Here is a 22,616-nt window from a genome sequence, read left to right as displayed (position 1 = left end):
AGAATGCCTTACGAATGACTTTCTTTGCAGTTTTGCTTATTGGAGAATGTCTCATTAAACTCTTGTACTTCGGTGCTTTCGCAGATGTTGTGACTAGAAAGGGCAAGGTTGAACATGCAGGAAGCTTTACAAGAAACACAAAACATTAATCCTACAATGAGGTAGTTAGAAATATGGAAGAAACCAAACTCATCAGACGGAACATATATACCCTTGAGCAATGAATTTGCTTCATCGTTTTATAGCTCAACGGTGGCCACCTCTATACCCTTCAGCAATGAATTTGCTTCATCGTTGTATAGCACAATGTTGGCCATGTCTGTTCATATGAAAAATTTGAGAAAAGAAACGAGAAATCAAGAAATATGAAGAGTGAAGGCATCAATAATCCAACGAAGTCACACCTCTCTTGAAGGTATTGCTCTCGGTATTCATGGAATCCTTACAAACCTCACGCGGCACGCCTGGCCATGAATCTTTACATACCTCACACGACACGTCCGGTCATGAATCTTAGTGATAAGATAAGATAATAGGCCACGAACCACACATGTTGGAAACGGTGAACAACTTGTGCATTCCGAGAATGGGAGAAAAAGAAATTGAAATTGAAGTTTGAACCCTTGAAGCGTTTAATTATCCGGACCCACCGCGGACCTTAAGACATATACACGGACTTAATGCTCCCGCGATTTTGCCAACACTCGCGCGATAAGCATTTTGTTTGTTTGCTGCATCCCTCTTCCCTGCAACATCCACGCCAATCTTCACCTAATTTCTCGCGATCGCATGAGGCCTTTCCCGTAATCCTTGGCGGATATTTGCACTAATGCGATTTTCTGTTTTCAAAGAGAAGCCCCGCCTTGGTTTTTGGCCGTTCACACGTGCATTGTACTCCCGATTCTTTGTTTACAATGCTCATCCCGTCGGCGTATCATGGTAGGGTGGAACAGTCTGATGCTCCGAGCCTGCAGAGCTGCGTCTGATTTGGAGAGAACCGTGGGAATATGGAGCTGAGGCAATAAATCCTGGCGATCGGACGTCCATGAAAAATCATGATAGGTCATATCGAAGCCCATGTCGTGGCTTCATTTTGGTTTAGCTGTCAAATGCGAAATCCCACTTCTTGTGAGCCTAAATGCCTTGGGGAGACGCGCGACGTCAAGAGACTACCTCGGTCTACGGCTTTGCAAATTAATAGGGTCAATTTGACGTTCTTTTGCGGGAGATCCTGGAGATCTGTGAGTCCTGTAAATCTTGGTGTCCTTTCCGACGTGAGGCCGGGTTTAGAAAGGGTGTCCTTGCCTGCAAGACACAAGGCTGAAAATTTTCCAGTAAGCACTACGCATTTGAATCGGATGCTTAACACTGCCCTGACATGTTCGATGTCGAAAGGCCAAATGAGCTTTTTCGGAGACGTGCCAGATGTGCAGCAACGGATCCCAGCAGCTGGAGGGGAAAATGCCGCCATGGAAGCGAGCTACGGTCCTACTGCAGCGCAGGCAGGCACTCAAAACTCCATTGATGAGGATGCAGCCAAAGCAACATCACTTCCAGGTCGGGTGTCCAATGTATCTTTGTCCCTACAATTAGGGTACTTACGTTTGTTGAAAAAGTCCCCTCCTGGTCGGTGTCCAATGTTGTACCATATTTTATTTTGAAGCTGTATAGATCAAGCTTCATTTATTTTTTTCTGGGATAAGAGATTCAGGTAGAGAAAAGGCTCAAACAATATGGGTGATCGAGAGCTAGAGTGGACCCGTCCTTGTATGATTATATATAAATTACATCCAAACGTTTTAGCCAGCGCTAGTCAAGGCTTATACAACTATCATGGAATTTGACGTGGGGATTGGTTCCTTCCTTGTTGAAGTAGCCAGATCTATATATTACATTTTTTGCAAGTCCAAAGCCTTGAAAGGGATTGTTTCAACGTTTGTAGTAGGCGATGCAAAAAAATTATGAACTTTTCTAGGGCCAACTCCATGGATGAAATTTATGATGGGTTATGTGTGTTAGGAGTTATTAAAGCTACTCACTGCAGTCCAAGCACATTAGAAAATTGTACACTATAATGTGGGATCACTCAGGAATTATAAGAAGGAGCTTGCTCTACACATACGTATATGTGAGAGCATACCTTTATACATTGGCCTACACCATGGACACATATAGCCATGGATTTTTTAATGGTTGCCTTCTATAGGAACAGATGGAGATCATTTATGTGGTGGTCGATAGGCTTACCAAACAAGCCCACTTCGTTGCCACTAAGATATAAATTCAGCATCTCAGGTCGTCTAGCAGCTTATTGAACACGTGTGTAAGAATCATGGGTTTCCTCAAGAGTTTGTCAGGACAGAGATGCAAGCCTATGGGCCATTTTTGGCAAGAATTATTTATAGTAGTGGGTACCATACTCACTGTAGGTACATCATACCATCCCATGCTATAGCCAGCATGAGAAGGTGAACAAATGGGTGGAAGAGTATCCGAGGAACTTTTTACCATGACACTCAAAGTTCTTGGCTCCAAGCATTTATCGATTGGGATGAGCCCATTTGAGGCAATGTATGGATGCAAATTTGGGATCCTTTCTGCTATTGCAAACATGGCTGTGAAAAATCAGCAAGCAAGAGATACTCTGAAAAAAGATGGATGCTCTTTTGCAAGCATGTATGATGCTCAAGCAAAGCAAAGGAAGTATGCAAATGCATGCAGGAGGTATTTGGAGTTCAAAGAAGGGACTCACATATGACTCCACAAAAATATACATGCCTCCTTGAAGGGCAACATGAACACATACATTTGCCCACAGGTATTATGGCCCCTACAAGATTATTCGCAGAGTTTGGGAAGTAGCTTCTCAGTTGGAGAAACTGCCCAATTCAAAACTGCATGATGCGTTTCATGTTTTATTATTGAAACCACATCTGGGTCAAAATGTGCAAGTCTTGTTTGAGTTCCACCAATTGATGAGAGTGGCTACAACCTACATCCTGGAGTGCACCTTCGGTTTCAGGGAGTTGGGACTGGGTACATCAAATGGAAGGGTCTACCTGAAGATAAGAAATCTTGGTAGCATGAGAGCGTTGTGTAGGAGCACACCTACCTCTTTGCAGATCAATGAGCAGCATTTGCTGCCTTAGCCGTCCCTTATGAAGAGCCACCAAAGGTAATTTTGAGCGCAAAATCTTTGGGAAGGGATGCTTGTAATGAGGGCGGAACTATGCTAAGTTAGTGAGGCTAGCAGTAGGGGGCATCTACCTAGAGTGGGCCAAATAGGAGGATGTGGGATGGACTGTTTGGGCTCTTGCTTCTCCCTTTTAGTCAGAACATACATGTTCTGCATTTGAGCCTTTATAGCATGCTATGGAGAGACTCTGCTCTTTATTTGTCTCAGGTGATGCGAGATCGGAAGGAATTGGCCTTCTTCAAAGGCAGAAGGGGAAGTATTGGTGCTTCTTCAAATATTGGACACAGATTGCTGGAAGGTGATGGACAAAGTGTACTGAAGCCAGAAGAGTACCGGCTTGAGAACTCAGCAAGAGTTCATGGTCCAGGTTATCTGGAAATATTCATTTGTTGCTGACCTTGCGAAAGGAAGGACGGGTTGAAACAGACCCTCAGAGCATGGTACCTGGAAGACTCCAGGTTGTTCAGTCATTATGAGGGGGACAACTGGAAGATCGTGACGGCTGGATTGCTCAAGTTCAAAGGCGGGAACGTGACTGAATATGGTGGTGCCAGGAGGTGCTACCAAAGATGGACGTGTGTACCAGGTTGATGTGCGGAAGCAGAACCGGACCTGGTGGAGCAGGAGCCACTGGATGAAAAGCTAGGAAAATATTTCGACATCGAAGTGTTCCAGAGGACTACTACCAGGGAGTTACTGGAGCATCGTCATCGACGTGTTGGCATTGGGCCTGGATGTGTCGGTGAGAGGGGGTGTTGGAATGGTCACCTCCCCATCTGTAAGCCCCCAATGAGGAGAGCATGGGGGAGGTAGACCAAGGCATGATTAGGCTGCTATATGGGCAGCACAAAGGAGACCTTGTGTAGGAAAGATGGCGGGGGCATGAAGCCCGGGATCTGGCCTGGCAAGATGGAACTAATGAGCAGGCATATGGCTTGCAACAGGGCCCTGTGAAGGGCGTGCTGACATCAGCAGAGTACGGCCCCACTGTACGGGGCTGTACAGAAGCTTATTGGATGGAGAACAGGGCTGCTGGAGGCCTGGCAGAAGGCGGGGTCTGCACTGGCCAAAGGCGCTTGCATGGCAGGGCCTTTGGGCCTTGTATGGAGCCTGCAACAGGTCGGGAATAGGGCCAGCAGTTGGGCAGAATGCTTGGGCCTATGGCGGGCTGCCACGTGGCCAGGCGAATCTGAAGAACAGCTCCCAACCAGGTCGGTTTACAGACTGGGGAGGGCAGACTGGTCGGCCCAAACAGACCCTAGGGGTCGGCACACCAGGTCAGTTTGTTCAAGGGGCCTTGTGCCCTATAAAAGGAGAGGCCCCTTGGCCTCAATCGATATCTTCTGGAGCAGCAAAACACCAGCAGTCAGGAGCAGCAGGAGACCTACTCTTGGAGCCTATTCCCGGAGGACCAGGAGAGAAGGAAGAGCTGCAGACTGAGCTTGGAAGGCTGCCTACCTAGGCTGACATTCAGGGCAGCAAGGTTGAGAAGAACACTCTAGAGAGAGAGTCTACATTTGCTCGAGGTGGAGCACGCGGGCTTAGAGATCTAGAAGTGCTTGACATCTAGTAAGAGAACCTTTTGGTATTGTATCCTGTCCTACTTTGTGGACAGACGGAAATATAAAGTGTTGCTTCTATATTTGTCTCTGAGCATTGTCTTTATTGGCTTGCACATCTATGCACTTTAAGTTAAGAAGTTTGTGATTCCACACCCCACAACACACTGTGTGAGCTCCTGGGCAATACTATCAGTCTTCCGCTGTGCGTACCCTCTGTTGGGTAATTTGTAATAGTTCCAGGCATCAAGAAAAATTTGATTTCCATTTCAGCCATTTCTACCACTAGCTTTAGGGTTGTCTTTGATGGTTATCATTGTGCCATTTATGACATAAGCATGATAATTGCATTGTGCTTACTGGGATACTTTCTAGAGGGCTGTATCATGTAGATGCATATGAAAAACAGCCAGCTATTGAAGCTAATGCACTTGCCTATGCTGCTGAATCTGTAATTTTCGACACACACTTATGGCTTAACAGGTTGGGGCACCCCAGTTATAAAAGTCTGGTCAAAATGCATTCATAGGACATGGTTTTGGATCTTTCAAAGATGGATGAACTTAAACAACACATTTGTAAGGGCTGCTTGTTGGGAGAAATGCATAGGTTCTCATTGCCAACAAATGGAACCCTTGGTGCATCCAGGAAGTTGCACTTAGTGTGCACTTAGTGCACAGTGATAACTGTGGTCCAATGCAGATTGGAGGTTTCTACTCTTTTTTCACTTTTGTGGATGACTACACCAGACACACATGGGTGTATCGTCTCAAGGCCAGTCTGATGTCTTTGTGTACTTCAAGTTTTTAGCCATGGCTGAAAATGAGGGATGTAAAGTCCTGACCCTTTGTACAGGTAGGTGGGGTGAGTATGTGTCTTGAAAGTTTACGGTCTTTTTGGCAGCTTGGTGCATCATTCATCAATGCACTCCTCCTTACACCCTGCACAGAATGGTATTGTAGAGCAGAAGAACCAGTCCTTAATGGAAATGGCAAGGTGTATGCTTAAGAGCAGGTCTTTTCCTAATAAATTTTGGGTAGATGCTCTCATGTGAAACTATGTGCTAAATCGGGCACCTACTTGGGCATTGAAGACAATTACTTATTTGGATCTTTGGCATTTGCTCATATTACCTCTCAGCTGAGGCATAAATTGCAGGATAAAGCTATCAAATGCATCTTCATAGGCTAAAACTCACAAATCAAATGATAAGGTTGTTTCAGCCCAATACATGAAGGTTATTGTCATTAGGGATGTTATTTTTGATGAATATGCAGCCTTACCTTGGCTGGACTGCAAAAGACAGCCTAATGTGGATGCCTTAGATGTGTTTGATACCTTGCGGCCACTTTTTCAGTCTATTGCAGATTTAGATTAGCTTTTGCACTGTAACATGCACTGCTTAATGATAGTGTAGTCGTAGTGAGACCTTCTTTAAACCATTTTGTGAGGCGTATGCGTATGCACCATAGAGAGGAAGAGAGAGAGAGTGTTTGGGTTAGAGAGAGAATGTAGACGACACAAGATTGGGTCCTTGTACCCACTGAGGGCCCCCTTCCCCAAATAGGGAAGAATTTGCTTTGTACTTGGAGAACTGCAAAATGACAAATAACACTCCTTCAGAGAACACGGGATGCAACTCCGAGGATGACCCTTTGACACTGAGAGCTGATCCATGAATGCCTGAGAAACAACCCAATCTCGACCAAGGCCAACACTGCCCACACCGTAATAGACCACTATGCAAGGCTATTGAAGAGGCTTGTGCTGTCCCCGGGCATGCAGCGGAGCGCGCGAGTGAGAGAGATGAAGGGAAGCCGGAAAGCTGAGATATGGAGCTTGAGAAAACTGTGTGAAGCTGAGGGAGAGCTGATTGATGAAGAGCTGAAAAGAGAGCTGTGCAAACTAAACTGCAAAAAGCTAATGAAACAACCACCAAACCTCCCTTCGTTCGCTGGTCCAAATTCCGGCTGAAGTGCTGCGTATACCTCCCAAGGTCAGGCTGAACTCACAGGGGCTGCTCTTACGGCTGGAGATGAGCTGAGGAAGGCTGGAAGCTGAGTGAGGGGAAAGGGGGGCCAAGGGCCCCTTATGTAGGGTTGGGAACCAGCCAATTGAAGGGCAGCAAAACCGACTGGCGAGCTGGTTTTGGCCGATCAAGCTGCTAGCCCCTGCCTATAAAACCAGCCCCCTTTGGGCCATTTCAGGAAGGCTTTGGGGGCTGCCTATGCAAGGCGCCTCCTTGCCCTCCTTCCACCCTATGTGCTGCTTGTGGGGGTCCCTTCTGGGGCTCTTATCATGGGCTGACACCCAATCTAGCTAATCCTAAGGACCTACACTAACCTAGTGTTCTACAGTGGGTACTAGTGAACAAGGACTTGAGTTTCGACTTGACCCAAGGCTGGACATTGACCTATGTAGCTCGTGCTTGACTGTCCCTGGACAAGGGCTCACAATGGGGTCACGGCATATGACAATCTCCTATCATAGGAATCTATTTGCACTTGTCGATGAAGCTAGTTGTCACCTTGCAACCAAGTTTAGGGGTGCATGTGACATGCAGGGTCAAACTCTAGTAGCTGTCAATTGTAACAGGGAGATAGTGTAACTCACTCTCTCTGCAGCTTCGCTACTATCTGAAACTGAAAGAATGATGCATTGAAAATACAAGTGGAACTGTGGAGTGAGTGTGAGAATCAGAGGGAGAGAATATAGTGGGGCTCCGAAGGGGGAAAATAATAACTGAACAATGTCTGCCTGAGAGGGCTGAATACAACTGTAAGAATAAGTACTGTATGGACTTAGAACCCGCACTACAAAAGACAATAGAGACTACTGTATAAGTACTGTGGAGTGAGTGTGAGAATCAAAGGGAGAGAATATAGTGGGGCTTCGAAGGGGGAAAATAATAACTGAACAATGTCTACTCGAGAGGGCTGAATACAACTGTAAGAATAAGTAATGTATGGACTTAGAACCCTTTTTGCAAAAGCGAATAGAGACTACTGTATAGAGGGAATGTTGCCAAATTGTAAATCCTCTGAGTAAAAATACAAAGTTGACCTTTTATTTTACCATAGTCCAGGAGTTCCTCATTTATTGCTATGGTCAAAGAGTTATTTTATTTGGTCAAAGCATTGACTCTAGTGGATGAGGCTTGACTTCAGTCAAGGAGACTTGGTTTTGGCCAAGGAGGGTTGACTCTAGTCAACCAAGACATTCCAACCCCGATCATAGGGATTTTGATTATAATTAAGGAGTTTTGACTATCGGTCAAAGCCCTTAATCATGATCATAGAGGGTTGACCCTGGTCAACGAAAGAATTAATGTATGTGCATTGGTTTGCATGGTGGGGACGCTCACAGAGACTAGGATCAGTCTAGAGTTTTATATTGCATGCAAGCACGAATAATTAATGGGTTCTATGGTTGAGTGCCTTGAATTAATTGTGCAGGTACCAAGAGGGGTTTATTGCCCATGTGACCAAGGGACTTGGAGGGCTCCAGAACATGCCACCCCATGGCATGTACCTAGGAAAGTAGCTAGGATTGTGATGCTTTTCATGTGAGTTTGTTGAAACCTTTCCATGGGTATGTGCCTAAAGAAATGCCTTATGAGAAATAGCCAGAATTGGAAGAGCAAGATGAGCTCTTGATTCCAGAGTAGATTTTGGCACAAACATGAGAGGTAGAGTTTCCCGTCGTCGTCATCTAGTGAAGTTCAAGAATTATTGTGCACTGGATGCCAAGTGGATGGAAGAAGGTGAACTAGTGGATTCACTTGGGTTATTGCAGCTCTACTTGGAAGCATTTCAGCCCGAGCCGATTGCGGTTGAGGTTCGTTCAAGCTCAGCAGAGCAAAGGTCTGGTGCCTAATGCTCAAGAGGGGGGTAGCACCTTCACTCCCTCAAAAACAGAAAGGCGCACTATCTAGAGGTTGCTTGGTGACACTGCATGTCTCACCCGAGGTACTGATTGCTGACAGTATTTCTCAGAGAAGCACATGAGATGGGCAAATTTGCTGTCTACCTTTCATTTTCAGATTGTTCATACTCTGGGAGCTCAGAATAGAGTGGCATATGCCCTATCTCGAAGACCCCAGTTCAATAATGTTACCCATTGCCTATCATAGGTATCTTGAAGAGATGAGAGAACAATATGGCAACGTGTTGACATGGATGCTTGCGTGGTAGCATCACGTGGTTGCCTGCGTGGCAGCTTGTTGATGTGACTGCCTGTGTGGCAATCCACATGTCCCTGTTGACCTGGTTGCTAACTTGGCTGCCGATGTAGTATGTTGACGTGGTAGCCTACGTGGATTGTTGATGTGGTAGTGCGTTGATTAACGTGGTGCCTGCTCTGTTGACTGTGTTGGCTGCTTTGTTGACTATACAAGCTAACGTGGCCGCCTTGGATGACTTGGCTGTTTGCATGGCAGCCTGTTGATGTGGTTGCTGGCGTGGCAGTCCACATGGACTTGCATCTGATGACCTGGTTGCCTACGTGGTAGCCTGCATGGATTGCTGACATGGCAATCCACGTGGCACCCCAACATGCCATGGGTTGAGGATGCTCGTGACATCTACATTCTTAGGTTCCAAATGCTTGGTCTAATTTGCAGCCACATGATGATCATGCAATTGGTCAGGTAGTGGAAGAGTAGAGGGCTGCCATTAGACAACAGAAACGAGTTCCAAGGTGGCTCTTGGATACTCTATGGGACAGCAAGCAAGCTGAGCCCTTGGGTGCCCGCACCAGAGGTGCAAAGTCAGATGCATGGCATTTTGCTTGATGTTGCATTGATTGCCCCTGCCTGTAATGAGGAACCGCTATGTCACCAAGATGCATTTGCAAGCAATGAGAGCCGAACTCGATTCCATTCATGCTAATGGCACTTTGAAGTTGTGTGACTTTCCTGTTGGCAAGTGTGCCATTGGCGCCAAGCGAGTGTACAAATTGAAACACAAAGTTGATGGCAGTGTTGATCATTACAAAGCTTGCCTTGTTGCAAAGGTTATGCCCAGCAACATGGCATTGATTTTGAGGAGACATTGCTTGCACTTTTGACATTACGACCATTTGGTGCGTCAGTGCTCTTGTACCGAGAGGCATTGGGAGGTACACTAGCTGGACATTAAGACTGCTTTCCTTTATGTTGATTTATTGGAAGAGGTCGATGCCACTCAACCTCTAGGATTTGAGGGTGAAGGTTCTGAAAATCAGGTATGCTGGCTGAAAAGGCCCTCTATGGTTTGAAGTAGGCACGGCGGGCATGTGTCATGTGCATGGATTGGTATCTGACGTGTACTGGGTACACAAGACTAGCTCAGGTAGCCTGGGAAGGCTTAGAGCTAGGCAGGCTTGATTCTCGAGTTGAGTGGCAAGGGTATGAACCAGTTAGAGGTATTCGCTAATTTTGGCGCTTGGGGCCCGAGTCTATATAAGGGGCCCAGGGGTTCAGTTCGCAGGGAGCCGATGGGAGCAAGTCTCGTTCCCAAGTGCTAGGTCTGATCTTGGATTGAGTCATGGACGCGTGCCTGCATTAGAGCGTAGCCCAAGGCCCAGTTGCAGATCTCAGGCTTCACAGTGCCACTTGGTGGTATGGACACCAAGGTGGTTAGGATCTGTTTGGGAGTTCGTGCCAGTAGCTCAGCTCGTGGCTCGGAGGGGACATCTCTTGATTCGGGATCGCATCCTGTAGATGTCGTGGTTGGGTGGAGAGCAGCTTGCTCAGTTTCCTCACGTTTGGTGTGTTCTTGTGTTTGCTTGCAGATTAGAGGTTTTAGGAGTGTTGGGGATGTGTCAGTTGGTATCAGAGCCAACTCCTGAGGTAGGAATCTCTGTTACGAGAAACTTGGACACAATCTTCTCCAGGTATGTCTCAATCATGTTCATGCCCTGCAAGTGCTTGATGGGTTCATCGTTAAGGATTGGGATTCTGGATTAGGGAAAGAAGGTAGGAGAAGGCATAGAGTGAGTGAATTCGATGCTGAAGTGAGGAGCTAGGTGAGAGAGAACACGAGGTGTAGCTTGGAGAGGGCGGAGAGGATTGCAGGAGAGAAGCAATTGTAGGAGAGAAGCGATGGGCTGAGGCGGAGCTTTAGTTGAACCCAGGTTCAGTCGGGCTAAGCAGAGACCAGGAGGGCGGCATAGGCTGGAACAGTTCGCTGGAGCAGTTCGCAGCCAAGGGGTGAGTCTCGTGGGGTGCGATATGGGTTGGAGCTGGTCACAATCAAGGCTGAGCTAATTCAGGGGGGGCTGGAAGCTATAAAAAGCACTACCCCTCCAACTTAGGAGGGTGGGCTTTTTAGAAAGCTGAGCTCTCTAAAAGCTTTGCCCACCTATTCCAGAGCATAGCGCAGCAGCAGCTCCTCCCCTTCTCGTGACTTGTGCGCAAGTCTCTACCCCTCCACGCCCCTCTTGCAGATTTCACTCTCTGGTACCGCCTGTTGCAGATATCCGTACGGCACAGCCAGGAGCTGGGTTCAGTGATCGATAGCTTCAGCCAGCCCCTTTTTCCTTTCGTCCAGCCAGCCCTCTTTCTTTCGTCACCTCTATTTCGTTAGCTTTTCTCTCTGTTCTAGTCTCCCAGTTTAAGCAGGTTAACATGAATCAAACAGGGTTGACACAGCAACTCCAAGGGATTCAGACTACACTCACACTTTTGACTAGCACTGTTCAGGCGCTCACGCATGTGGATGCCTTGGCTTCAGTGTTAGGTCCGAATATCACTTCAGATCCTTTCCTCGGAGATTAGAAGTCTCGTACCACGGAGGTTGTTGACACTTGGTTGCACAAGATGACAAGAAAATACAGCTTGCAGCAGGGTATATGACAGGAAAGGCTTTATTGTGGTGGAAGGAACTCCGACCCAAGCCTACAACATGGATAGAATTCGAAGGGGTCTTTAGGAAAGAGTTTCTGAAGGAGGAGGAAGATTATGATATTGTAGGCAAGCTCAAAGCCCTCGATATGTCCAAGTTGAATCTGACTTTAGAGGTTTATTTTCAGAGGTTTCGGGATTTGCAGACTAGAGCTACAAAGATGGATCCAGTGGGTTTCTTTGTGGATGGTTTGCCTGACTCGTAGAAGTTACAGATCAAGAACAATAAGTGTACCACTTTGCAAGAGGCCATGAAGTACGCACGCATCTATGATGATACCATGGCCAGTGCAAAGGGAACCACAGTTGCCGACACAGGAGGGAAGAACAAGAGGAAGTTCTTCCAGTCTACCATTGGTACCAGGGAGTCGAAGTGTATAGACAACGCCTCCACGAAACATCCGACTCAGGCGAAGAATGGTCGTGTCTGTTTCCTTTGTACATTGAAGTTAAAGAAAGAAGAACGTTGCTTCATATGGGAGAAGCGGGGCCACACTAGGAATGATTGTTCTAAGTGCAAGAACCAGATGCAAGTGTTGGGACTGAAGCTCCATGCGGGTCCAGGTACCAAAGCTAGAGCTAATCAAGTTTCGATGACAGGTAGTTCTGTAAATGTCATTACCTGCCCACTTTCTTGTAATTGCACTTTTAATTATTCGTTATTTGGTTCCCGTGATCTTTTCCGAGTTTATGGAGAAGTTAGGGACCAAAGAGTTCACATTCTCTTTGAGCGGGGCAGCTCTCACAATTTTGTTAATTACAAACTTGTGCAGAAGATGGGGTTGTCCACAATACCTAGCGATCACACCTACGAGGCGCAGCTTTCAGTTGGGAAGCAGTTTTGGGATCGCAAGATTGAGGCACTTTCTATCCGGATTCAAGACTACATAGCTGCTCTTATGTGCTATGTCATGCACTTGGAACATGTGGACTTGTTAATCGAAATTGAGTGGTTTAAAACCCACGATATTCGGATTGGATGGAAAGAGCATACCCTTTCTTTTTTTGATAAGGACACCCAATTTTGTATTCAGTGTGATAATATTCTCTCTTCTCGTGGACCTATTGTATCTGCGATGCAGCTTCGGAATATAATAAACACTTCTCATTATGATGTGTATCAGTGTGTTTTGATTCCACTTTCTTCATTTGTTGTTTGTGTAAATGATTTATGCGTGTTTGAACATCGTGAATTGGATGATCTCATGGACGTATTTCCTGCTCAACTGTCGGAAGATTTACCTCTAGAACGGGCAGTAGACCATCGCATAGATATAGTACCCGGGGCTCAACCTATTAGTGTTCCACCTTATAGGATGAGCCAACTTGAGGAGGATGAGTTAGCTTCACAGCTATAAGATTATCTGAATATGGGCTATATTCGCCCAAGTAAATCACCTTGGGGAGCACTTGTCCTCTTAAGAAGAAAGATAATTCGTGGAGAATGTGTATAGATTAATCATAAAGGATTGAATAAAGTGACAATTAAGAATCGATACTCTCTTTCTTGTTCCGATGATTTGATAGATCGTTTGGTTGGAGCAAAGTATTTCACTAAGATTGATTTGCGTACGGGTTATCACCAAATCCGTATATATGCTAAACACATAGATAGAACCGCTTTCCGAACTAGGTATGGCCACTACGAGTTTCTTGTATTACCTTTTGGTTTGACCAATGCTCCTGTCACCTTCCAGCAAATGGTGTCCGATTTGTTTCGAGATTTTTCAGGCAAATTCGTTATCGTATTCTTAGATGACATCTTGGTATATAGCTGCACGCTAGAGAATCACATTGGACACCTTCGGAGTGTCTTAGTTATTCTAAGATAGCATAAGCTCTATGCCAAGATGAGTAAATATGACTTCTTTATGAAGGAGATCATTTACTTAGGACACAAGATTTCTTTTGAAGGTATTAGCATTGATCTGGATCGTATCCAGAAGGTTTTAGAATGGCCTATTCCCCAGACTGTGAAACAACTTCGTTCTTTCCTAGGATTCACGGGTTTTCTATGTAAGTCTGTGCGTGAATCAGTTACACATCACGGCACCCCTAACGTGTACTGGGTACACAAGACTAGTTCAGGTAGCCTAGGGAGGCTTAAAGCTAGGCAGGCTTGATTCTTGGGTTGAGTGGCAAGGGTACGAACCAGTTAGAGGTCTTTGCTATTTTTGGCGCTTGGGGCCTGAGTCTATATAAGGGGCCTAGAGATTCAGTCTCAGAGAGCTGATGGGAGCAAGTCTCGTTCCCAGGTGCTAGGTTTGATCTTGGATTGAGTCGCGGATGCGCGCCTGCATCATAGCGTAGCCCAAGATCCAGCTGTAGATCCCAAGCTTCACAGCGCCACTTGGTGGTATGGGATACTAGGTTGGTTAGGATTTGGTTGGGAGTTCGTGCCAATAGCTCAGCTCGTGGCTTGGAGGGGACATCTTCTGATTCGGGATCGCATCTTGTAGATGTCGTGGTTGGGTAGAGAGCGACCTGCTCAGTTTCCTCACGTTTGGTGTGTTCTTGTGTTTGCTTGCAGATCAGAGGTTTTAAGAGTGCTCTGATACCAACTGACACGTCCCCAACACTCCTGAAACCTCTGATCTGCAAGCAAACACAAGAACACACCAAACGTGAGGAAACTGAGCAGGTTGCTCTCCACCCAACCACGACATCTACGGGATGCGATCCCGAATTAGGAGATGTTCCCTCCGAGCCACGAGCTGAGCTACTGGCACGGACTCCCAACCAGATCGTAACCAGCGTGGTGTCCCATACCACCAGGTGGCACTGTGAAGCCTGGGATTTGCAGCTGGGCCTTGGGCTACGCTATGATGTAGGCGCGCGTCCGCGACTCAATCCAGGATCAGACCTAGCACCTGGAAATGAGACTTGCTCCCATCGGCTCTCTGAGAATTGAACCTATGGGCCCCTTATATAGACTTGGGCCCCAAGCACCAAAAATAGCGAAGATCTCTAACTGGTTCGTATCCTTGTCACTCAAGCCGAGAATCAAGCCTGCCTAGCTCTAAGCTTCCCTAGGCTACCTAAGCTAGTCTTGTGTACCCAGTACACGTCAGATATCAATTTGTGCACATGACATACTTTCCCTCCTAAGAACTCACTCCCGAGTTCGCTAAAAAACCTGGGAATGTGCTCTGGAGGTTTTGTAATGTCTCCCATGTTGCATCCTCCTCAACATGATTCTTCCACTTGATCTTGTACTTTGTGATAGTTATATTACAAATCTGTCTTTCACGAAATTCAAGAATACTCTCAGGTTCGTGTGGAATAAAAGTCAAATATGTAACTTCTATTATTTCTTGAGGAGAAACAGGTTGACCATCCGTACCCAATAATTCTTTTGATATGAAATACTGGATGTACTTTAACATTGGGAGGCAATTCTAGTTTATATGCAACTGGTTAAATTCTTTTAATAATTTTGAACGGACCACAATATCTGGGGGATAACTTAGGAACCAAACAAGTACTTGGGCTCTTGGATTCCTTGGGAATATGCAAATATACCATCGTTCCTTCAGAGAACTCTCGGTGAACGATGTCTATTAGCATAAAATTTGTCCCAATCTTGGGCACTTCTAATAGACTCCTTGGCAAAGTGCTAGGTCTGATTCTGGATTGAGTCGCGGACGTGCGCTTGCATCATAGCGTAGCCCAAGGCCTAGCTGTAGATCCCAGGCTTCACAGCGCCACCTGGTGGCATGGGACACAACGTTGGTTAGGATCTGGTTGGGAGTTCGTGCCAATAGCTCGGCTTGTGGCTCGCAGGGGACACTTCCTGATTCGGGATCGCATCCCGTAGATGTCGTGGTTGGGTGGAGAGCAGCCTGCTCAGTTTTCTCACGTTTGGGATGTTCTTGTGTTTGCTTGCAGATCAGAGGTTTCAGGAGTGCTTGGGACGTGTCAGCATGGTATCCCTTTTGCTATGCCTTGGATTTCCAAATAGCCTAAAGAGGCCACTCTTTATGGCCAAAAGAGTGAATGAGATTTTCTGATTTTAATTCTCTATGGGGATGACATGCTTATCGTTGGGCCGGATAGACATAACACTGCAGACTTCAAAGAAATAATTTGCAATGTCAGATATGGGCAGGTTGCAATACTATTTGGGCATCCAATTTACTAATGTTGAGGCGGACTTAATGATGAGTCAATACAAATATATTGGATAGTTCTTGTAGCGCTTCCAATTCGAGGATAGTAAGCCAGCTTCTACTCTATTGTAACCTAGCTTCCGTTTCTCCTTCGAGGATGGGCAAGGGAGGTTGACAAAATCCTCAATTGGATTCACCATTTTGAGCTATACTTTGCCCATTAAGACAAGACCGATCAAGAGAATCTTGCTCTTGCCACATTGCATCTGCAAAAGGATGCTCTAATGTGGTGGTCTTTGTCACAAACAAAAAAAGAGCCTATTCATGAATGGGCTAAGTTTGTGGAGCAACTGAAAGCCACTTTAATGCAACCGAGGTATGAAGAGAACCTTACCATTTATTGGGAGAGGTTAAGGCAGTTCGATAATGAGAGTAATGCAGATTTTATAGCTAGGTTTTGGAAACTCTCTCTAGAGTAACCCGAAAAGAGTGAGGAAGATAGGAGAAAGAAGTATTAAAAGTAAGACACGAGGTTGAAATGTTTAACCCGACTACGCTTAAGGACCTCACTAAGCTGGCTGAAATAGCCAAGAGGAAATTGAATCCTCGTAAACCCTTCAATAAGGAGGGTGGGTCAACATCTAAGACCAACAACATACCCACTTTTAGGAAACCAAACTGGTTTAAGAATACTAAAGGAAAGGGTAAAGCTCTTGTAAGGAATGTAAACAGCCAATCACGTCCTGGATGGGTGCCATTTCCTTCTATGACGGATGAAGAGAAGAAGAAGTTGATTAAGGAAGGAAAATGTTTAGAGTGTAAGAAACATAAGCCAGGGCACGTATGGCATATGTGTCTTGTTCTCTTGGCTAAAACTGCTAAGACGAATTCGGTAAAAGGGAAAGCCAAGGCATCCAAGCAAGATGGTGAGGCTTCTATCTCGTCATCCTCGAAATCTACCGTGACTATTGAGCCAATAGTGAATGTTGTCCATTCAGCTAATACCTTTGGGTCTCATGATCTTTTTAAGGTGTATGGATTCGTGAATGGACAGAGAATAGTGGTTCCCCTAGATGATGGATGTAATTATGACTTAGTGAGTGATAGATTGGTAAAATTACTCCACCTTAAACCAGAACCTATAAAAAACATGTCACTCTCAGGAGCTTTTAGGGGACGTAATGAAGTGGACACATCCATAGTACGGAATATCCCTTTTCATATACAAAAATATAGAGATCGAAGGGATTTTCTAGTAGCTCCTTTACAAGACGTTGACATGATTCTAGGTAAACCATGGCGGTATGATTTTAATCTTGCTATTCATCCTCATACTCATCATTGTTGCTTTGTACATAAGGATGAAAACATAAGGATCATAGGGGATCGAGACGTGTATTCGATTCCATTGATTACTACCCAAGCGAAAAGATTGGTAAAAAGAGGGGTAGATTGTAATCTTGTATATACACGGGATTCATGAGATCTTCATATCTCAAAAGAAGATCAGGAGAGAAATGAGTTCCTTAGAGCTTATGAGGATTGATTTTCAAGAGATGACTCATTCGAATTGCCTACGGAGAGAAGATAGACTTAGAGCCAAGAGCTTCTACTCCATGTAGAGCCCCATACAAGATGAACATGATAGAAATAGAAATAGAGGAGGTAGAAAAACAACTTGAAGATCTATTGCAAAAAGGCCTGATTCGACCAAGCAGTTCTCCATTTGGAGCACTGCGTTATTGGTCAAGAAGAAGGATGGATCATATCGTATGTGTATAGATTACTGTGCTTTGATTAAACTTACGATCAAGGACCGGTATCCGATTCCAAGAGTGGACGATTTATTGGATATGCTTAAAGGTGCTAAATTTTTTAGCAAATTGGATTTGAAATCTGGTTATCATCAACTTTGGATGAAAGCTGGAGATGAACATAAGATTGCTTTTCGCACTCTCATTGGACATTTTATGAGTTTTTGGTCATGCCTTTTGGCCTAATTGATGCTCCAACCACTTTTAGTAGGCTGATGAGAAGGGTTTTGCGACCCTACTTAGAAAATTTGTCAGTCTTCTTTGACGACATTTTAGTTTTCAGCCAGATTGAGGAAGGGCATAAGGATCACCTTGCTAAGGTGATGGAGCTCCTTGGGCACAAGAGCAGTTGGCTGCAATCTGCAATCTGAGCAGGCCGCTGCAATATGGGGAGTTGGGTGGAGCTGAGCAAGGAGGCATGCGGACAGGCAGAGAGAGAGAGAGAAGAAGAAGAAGAAGAAGAAGAAGAAGATATATTAACGTCCATTGGAGACCTTGCGGGTCTATGGGACAAAAAAACACACACCAAAAACATCAACATCAGTTAGAGACTGAGAGTCTTTGGGGGAGTATATCAGCTCAGCCCTAGTTTATTTAGATGCATAACTAGCTACTAATTTTATTATAGAAAAAAATGGCTTGAGCAACATCGCTTTAAGATTGAGAGTCTTTGGGTTTAGATTTGAAGCCTCGGATCGGGGCTTGCCCATCCCTATATACTGCCCATTTTCCATCTTTGCGTGCATCCTTCACTTTAGTTAGTTCAACATTCCTTTGTTTGAGCTGATTCGAGGTAAGCTCCAAAGAATACCTGTGTGCCTTTCAATTTGTTTGTCTGTCGGAGAATCTTGATTCTACCTGCCCTCTCTGTGAACTTGTACTTGTGTTCCCTTCTAAGAGATCCAACTGATGTCAGTTTCATCCCATTCTATCTGTGGTATCTCCTTCTTGAGACTTGTGATCTTCTCTTCTACTGTGTATCCCTCCATAAAATCATCTGCAGGACAGCCCGTACAATCTTGTGGCAGCCCCCCTATGCACAATCTCTTGTTTTTTGCTATGGCTTCTTGCTCTTTTACCTCCATATATAGATCTGCTTTGTTGATTTTGTTGTTGGCTAGAATAGCCATCTCTTTCTTGGCTGAGCTTACCTGAGTGGTGATCGTCTCTTCAACCGTGGAGACAAGTGTTGGCGCTACTGGAGATGTGTTGTATTTTTCCATAACCTCTGCAATAATTTCTTGATTGCCTTTGCTCTCCATCTCCTTCACCTTTCTTCCAAGAGCTACAACCATAAGCCTGAGCTCTCTCACTTCTTGCTGTAGAAAGTATATTTGCTCTTGTGGATTAGATCCAATCCTTTGCTTGTAGTGCAATGCATAGGGGCTGGGTGTCGATATGGAGGCTGCAACGTCAGAGTAGGAGGGCTTTCTGAGAGGCTGACGGGATTGTATGGAGAGAGAGAGAGAGAGAGAGAGAGAGAGAGAGAGAGAGAGAGGGAGAGAGAGAAAGAGAGAGAGAGAGAGAGAGAGAGAGACGTATGGCTGTGGAGAATAGGAGATAAGATTAGAGGTGACATAAAGAATTGAGTACATGAGTGGTTGGTTTGGACATCCATAGTCCCCTCCACCATCCCCTCAGACTCTCGTTAGAGTACTCCTACATTAGTCCCTCTTGCCCCCTCATTATTGTGGGGGAGTGCGCATTATTCACACCCCATCTGGTGTTCTATCTTTTCTCTAGACCCTACATTGCTTATTTGAATGATTTGTGATCTCCATTTTTACATCTAAATTTCGTCATTAACATAACATGGGACCTAAGCACTACACTATTAACCTATAATATCATTTGCACATAAAGGCTGTCATAAATTCACACGTGTGAAAATCTTGCAAGTTCTTGCATTATTAATAATTATACCAATTCAAGTACACACACAGCTCATATGTGTGCAAATGCAAATTTTGATTGCCTAAAAATCTATTTTGATGAAAAACGAGCACACATGTGAGCAAAAACGGCATCAAATGCTCCAGTTTTGCAGATTCACTTTGCTTGTTTGCCAGAGAAGGAAACTCAATTGTGGGAATCAAAAACCTGTACTTATAAAACTCAATTGTGGGAATAAAAAACTCAATTGTGGTGATAGTCAAGTGGTAGCCATGGGTTTTCATCCATTCGATGTCTCTTTGCAAGAGATCAGATTCGCAAATGCATGCGCCTAGTTCCACACGTGGGGCTTTTTCCTGCATTAAATTCTTGCTGTCACCTCTTGCTGCTCAAAATTTATTATCTTTGCAAATCTTTGTAATTTGTTTGTGGAGGCTGAAATCACTGAAGAGAACTCACTTTTTGCTGATAGAGGCCTAAAAAGATGTAGATTCACTACTAGTTGATGCATGTATTTTCCCTTTGCTTGCTTTTCCACTCTAGGATGAAAAATGGGCTGATACTTGCTAAATTCTTCACAGCTACGGCTCTCTCGCACTCCCCATAAGCTCTGATATGACTTTTAATTAAATGGGGGAAGACAAAGAAATGAGCAAGTTTTTGTTGATTGAACAAGGCCAGAAGATAGATACTACGAGAGCACTTATGTTTATAGTTCAGTTCAGGTTTCAACCAAATTGATAAATGTTTTCAGTAATTTTTGATGTTAGGAAGTTTTTTTAACTTTATTAAGCGATTTTGTTCTTTTCAGGTATAATTTGCCCTCCTGTGACCACGGTCGGAAAATCAACAAACATTGTGTGGCAGGAGAGCATGGTTAAAAAGGAAGAGAGGCAGAAACTTCTTGGACAAAAGGGTTGTGTGATCTGGATTACAGGCCTCAGTGGATCAGGTTTGTGCTTTTGGGGGTTGACTGCACACTATAATAGCATTGGTAGAGTGTGTGGCAGTTCAGTTGTGCTGTTAGGGATTTAGACCTATCTCTGTGTCTCCGGTCCTTTCCCTGGCTATGAGATACATTCAAAGTTCACGTTTCGTTTTTAAAAACTTGGATTAGGGACTCAATATCTTTGAACCTGCTTGCATGTTTAATTTATAACTTAGCAGGCTTATCATGTACATGCCCAGAAGATCAAATGGTTAGATGATTGAATGCTTTTGATTGGACTAGTGATCAACACACTTGGAATGCTTTTGTTAAGGTTTGATTTATGAGGCAACACATACCTGGATTTGGAAGTTTGTTACGAAGGCTTGCCATATTTAAATTTAAGATCATTGTTACAGCACAGAAATCTTGTCACATGGGCTCTGTTTCATATCCCTCAAAATGCAAAAGGGCTTAAAAAATTACAGAGCCTGCCTTTCCTGGATGCACGAAAATAAGCTTGCAATGTTTCATCTGCCCCCCCAAAAGGGCTTGTAGGATTACAAAGCTTTCCTTTCTTGGATGCAGAGAAATAAGCTTGCAATGTTGTATGCCTCATTCTGTGTTAGTGGAAAGGCCACTAGATATGAGCTTACAAGTACACATTTTTGTTCTTAACAAGGTAAAAGCATGCTTGCCTGCACATTGGACCATACTCTTCTCAACAGGGGTAAGCTGAGCTATGTCATTGATGGTGACAATGTCCGACATGGTCTGAATAATAACCTGGGGTTCTCTGCTGAAGACCGTGCTGAGAATATCAGGCGTGTTGGTAAGACACAGGCCATGCTTTCTTCTAAAATGGTATATTCTTTTGGTATCATAATGAATTTGAACCTGTGATTTTTCCCACAGGGGAAGTTGCAAAGCTTTTTGTTGATGCAGGTGTCATTTGTATTGCAAGTTGCATCTCTCCATATAGAAAAGATAGAGATGCATGCCGCAAGCTTTTAAAGCCAGGGGAATTTATCGAGGTATACACCATCACGCCAGCTTGACCAAAAAGTCTCTGTCATTTACCATGGATAACATTATACTCCGTCTGCTTTGTACTTCCTTTGATGCATTGGGAAATGAATGTAATGCTGCTTATTTCAGATTATGCACAGATAATTGGGGTATCTTAAGGAGGACACAGAATTGGAGAAGATGGTTGTTACTTGCTTTAACTTCATATTTGGCTTGTGTTACATGTGCATAGGTCTTTGTGCCCTTTCCTTGCCAGCAACTAACATGGGTGCATATACTGGCATCACATTACTTGTTATTTGTAAAGTGCAGGCTGCAAAGTGTTATCACGCACCTAAAAGAAAAAAGACTTTTTAGGATCCTATCATAGTAGCTCTTGAGGGACAATGAGAAGATATGGTCAAAATGGGGAAATTTTGAATCAGTCAATGACGGCCCCCCTGCCATAACTAAAACTTGCGAATTCTTTTTCTTTTCAAGCCATCAGTATCAAGGCTCATCTCACCACCTTGTTTCGACCATTTAAAGAATATCATATCTGAAAAGTGAGGTTCTAGAATCTCTAATTCTTCCTAAGGAAAGTGTACCAGTAGTGGCATCGTGCAATTCTTAAGAAGGTGCCACTCACATCATGTCAAAAAAACCGCATTATTAACTCTAGACATTGATCTCCTCCTTCACAAATTGATCTCTAAGTTGGTGGCTCAGCAGTGTGAGAAATGGAAGCGAGGTGTACAATGGTGGAGGAGAAACACTTGTATTGAGAACGATTGGCTTTAAGGGGTTAAGACCTTTACAAACAACTAACTTAATCAACTAGCTGAACCACGAATTGTGTTTAAGGGGGAAAACCTCAATGAGATTACAAACCTAATATTGACCACTTGATATTTTCAACACCCCTCTGCAAAGACAATGTCTTGATGTATACAAGGTGTGATCTCAATCATCAAATGGAAACAAGTTTAAAACTTTGCGGAATGCCTCAAACTTTTCTCAAGTTAGTGCCTACGTGAATAAGTTGGTCATATTTTGATATGTCGGGGTAAAAGATCGGGATGGTCTCCTATGCACGTAATTACTCTTTGACATAATGATAATGAATTTTAATGCGAGCATGAAACATAGGATTCCGTGTTGTTGCAATTGCACTCTTGACTCTTAGTGAGAATGGGAGTGGGAGACTCCAACGATGCATGTAGTTC

At 44.4% G+C, this 22,616-nt stretch overlaps 1 protein-coding gene across 2 annotated transcripts in view; it reads left to right on the top strand.

Moving 5' to 3' along the window:
- The first annotated feature begins 655 nt into the window (after positions 1-655).
- Positions 656-22,616, top strand: part of LOC147892381 (adenylyl-sulfate kinase 3-like) — a 78,436-nt gene continuing 56,475 nt past the window's right edge. The window contains exons 1-4 of one of the 2 annotated variants that reach the window (XM_087387438.1): positions 656-1,557; positions 20,266-20,406; positions 21,065-21,214; positions 21,328-21,416. In XM_087387438.1, coding sequence (XP_087243564.1) covers positions 1,056-1,557; positions 20,266-20,406; positions 21,065-21,214; positions 21,328-21,416 — 882 coding nt within the window. In that variant the 5' untranslated portion in view covers positions 656-1,055. Of the gene's footprint in view, positions 1,558-20,265; positions 20,407-21,064; positions 21,215-21,297; positions 21,417-22,616 lie in introns of both variants that reach the window. The other variant, XM_087387437.1, reaches the window with a different exon arrangement.

Source organism: Dipteris shenzhenensis, chromosome 16 (assembly GCF_047967505.1).
Source record: "Dipteris shenzhenensis isolate YYH24624 ecotype China chromosome 16, Dip_SZ_1.0, whole genome shotgun sequence".
In the NCBI taxonomy this organism is placed as follows: Eukaryota; Viridiplantae; Streptophyta; class Polypodiopsida; order Gleicheniales; family Dipteridaceae; genus Dipteris; species Dipteris shenzhenensis.
This window is presented reverse-complemented; position numbering and strand designations above follow the sequence as displayed.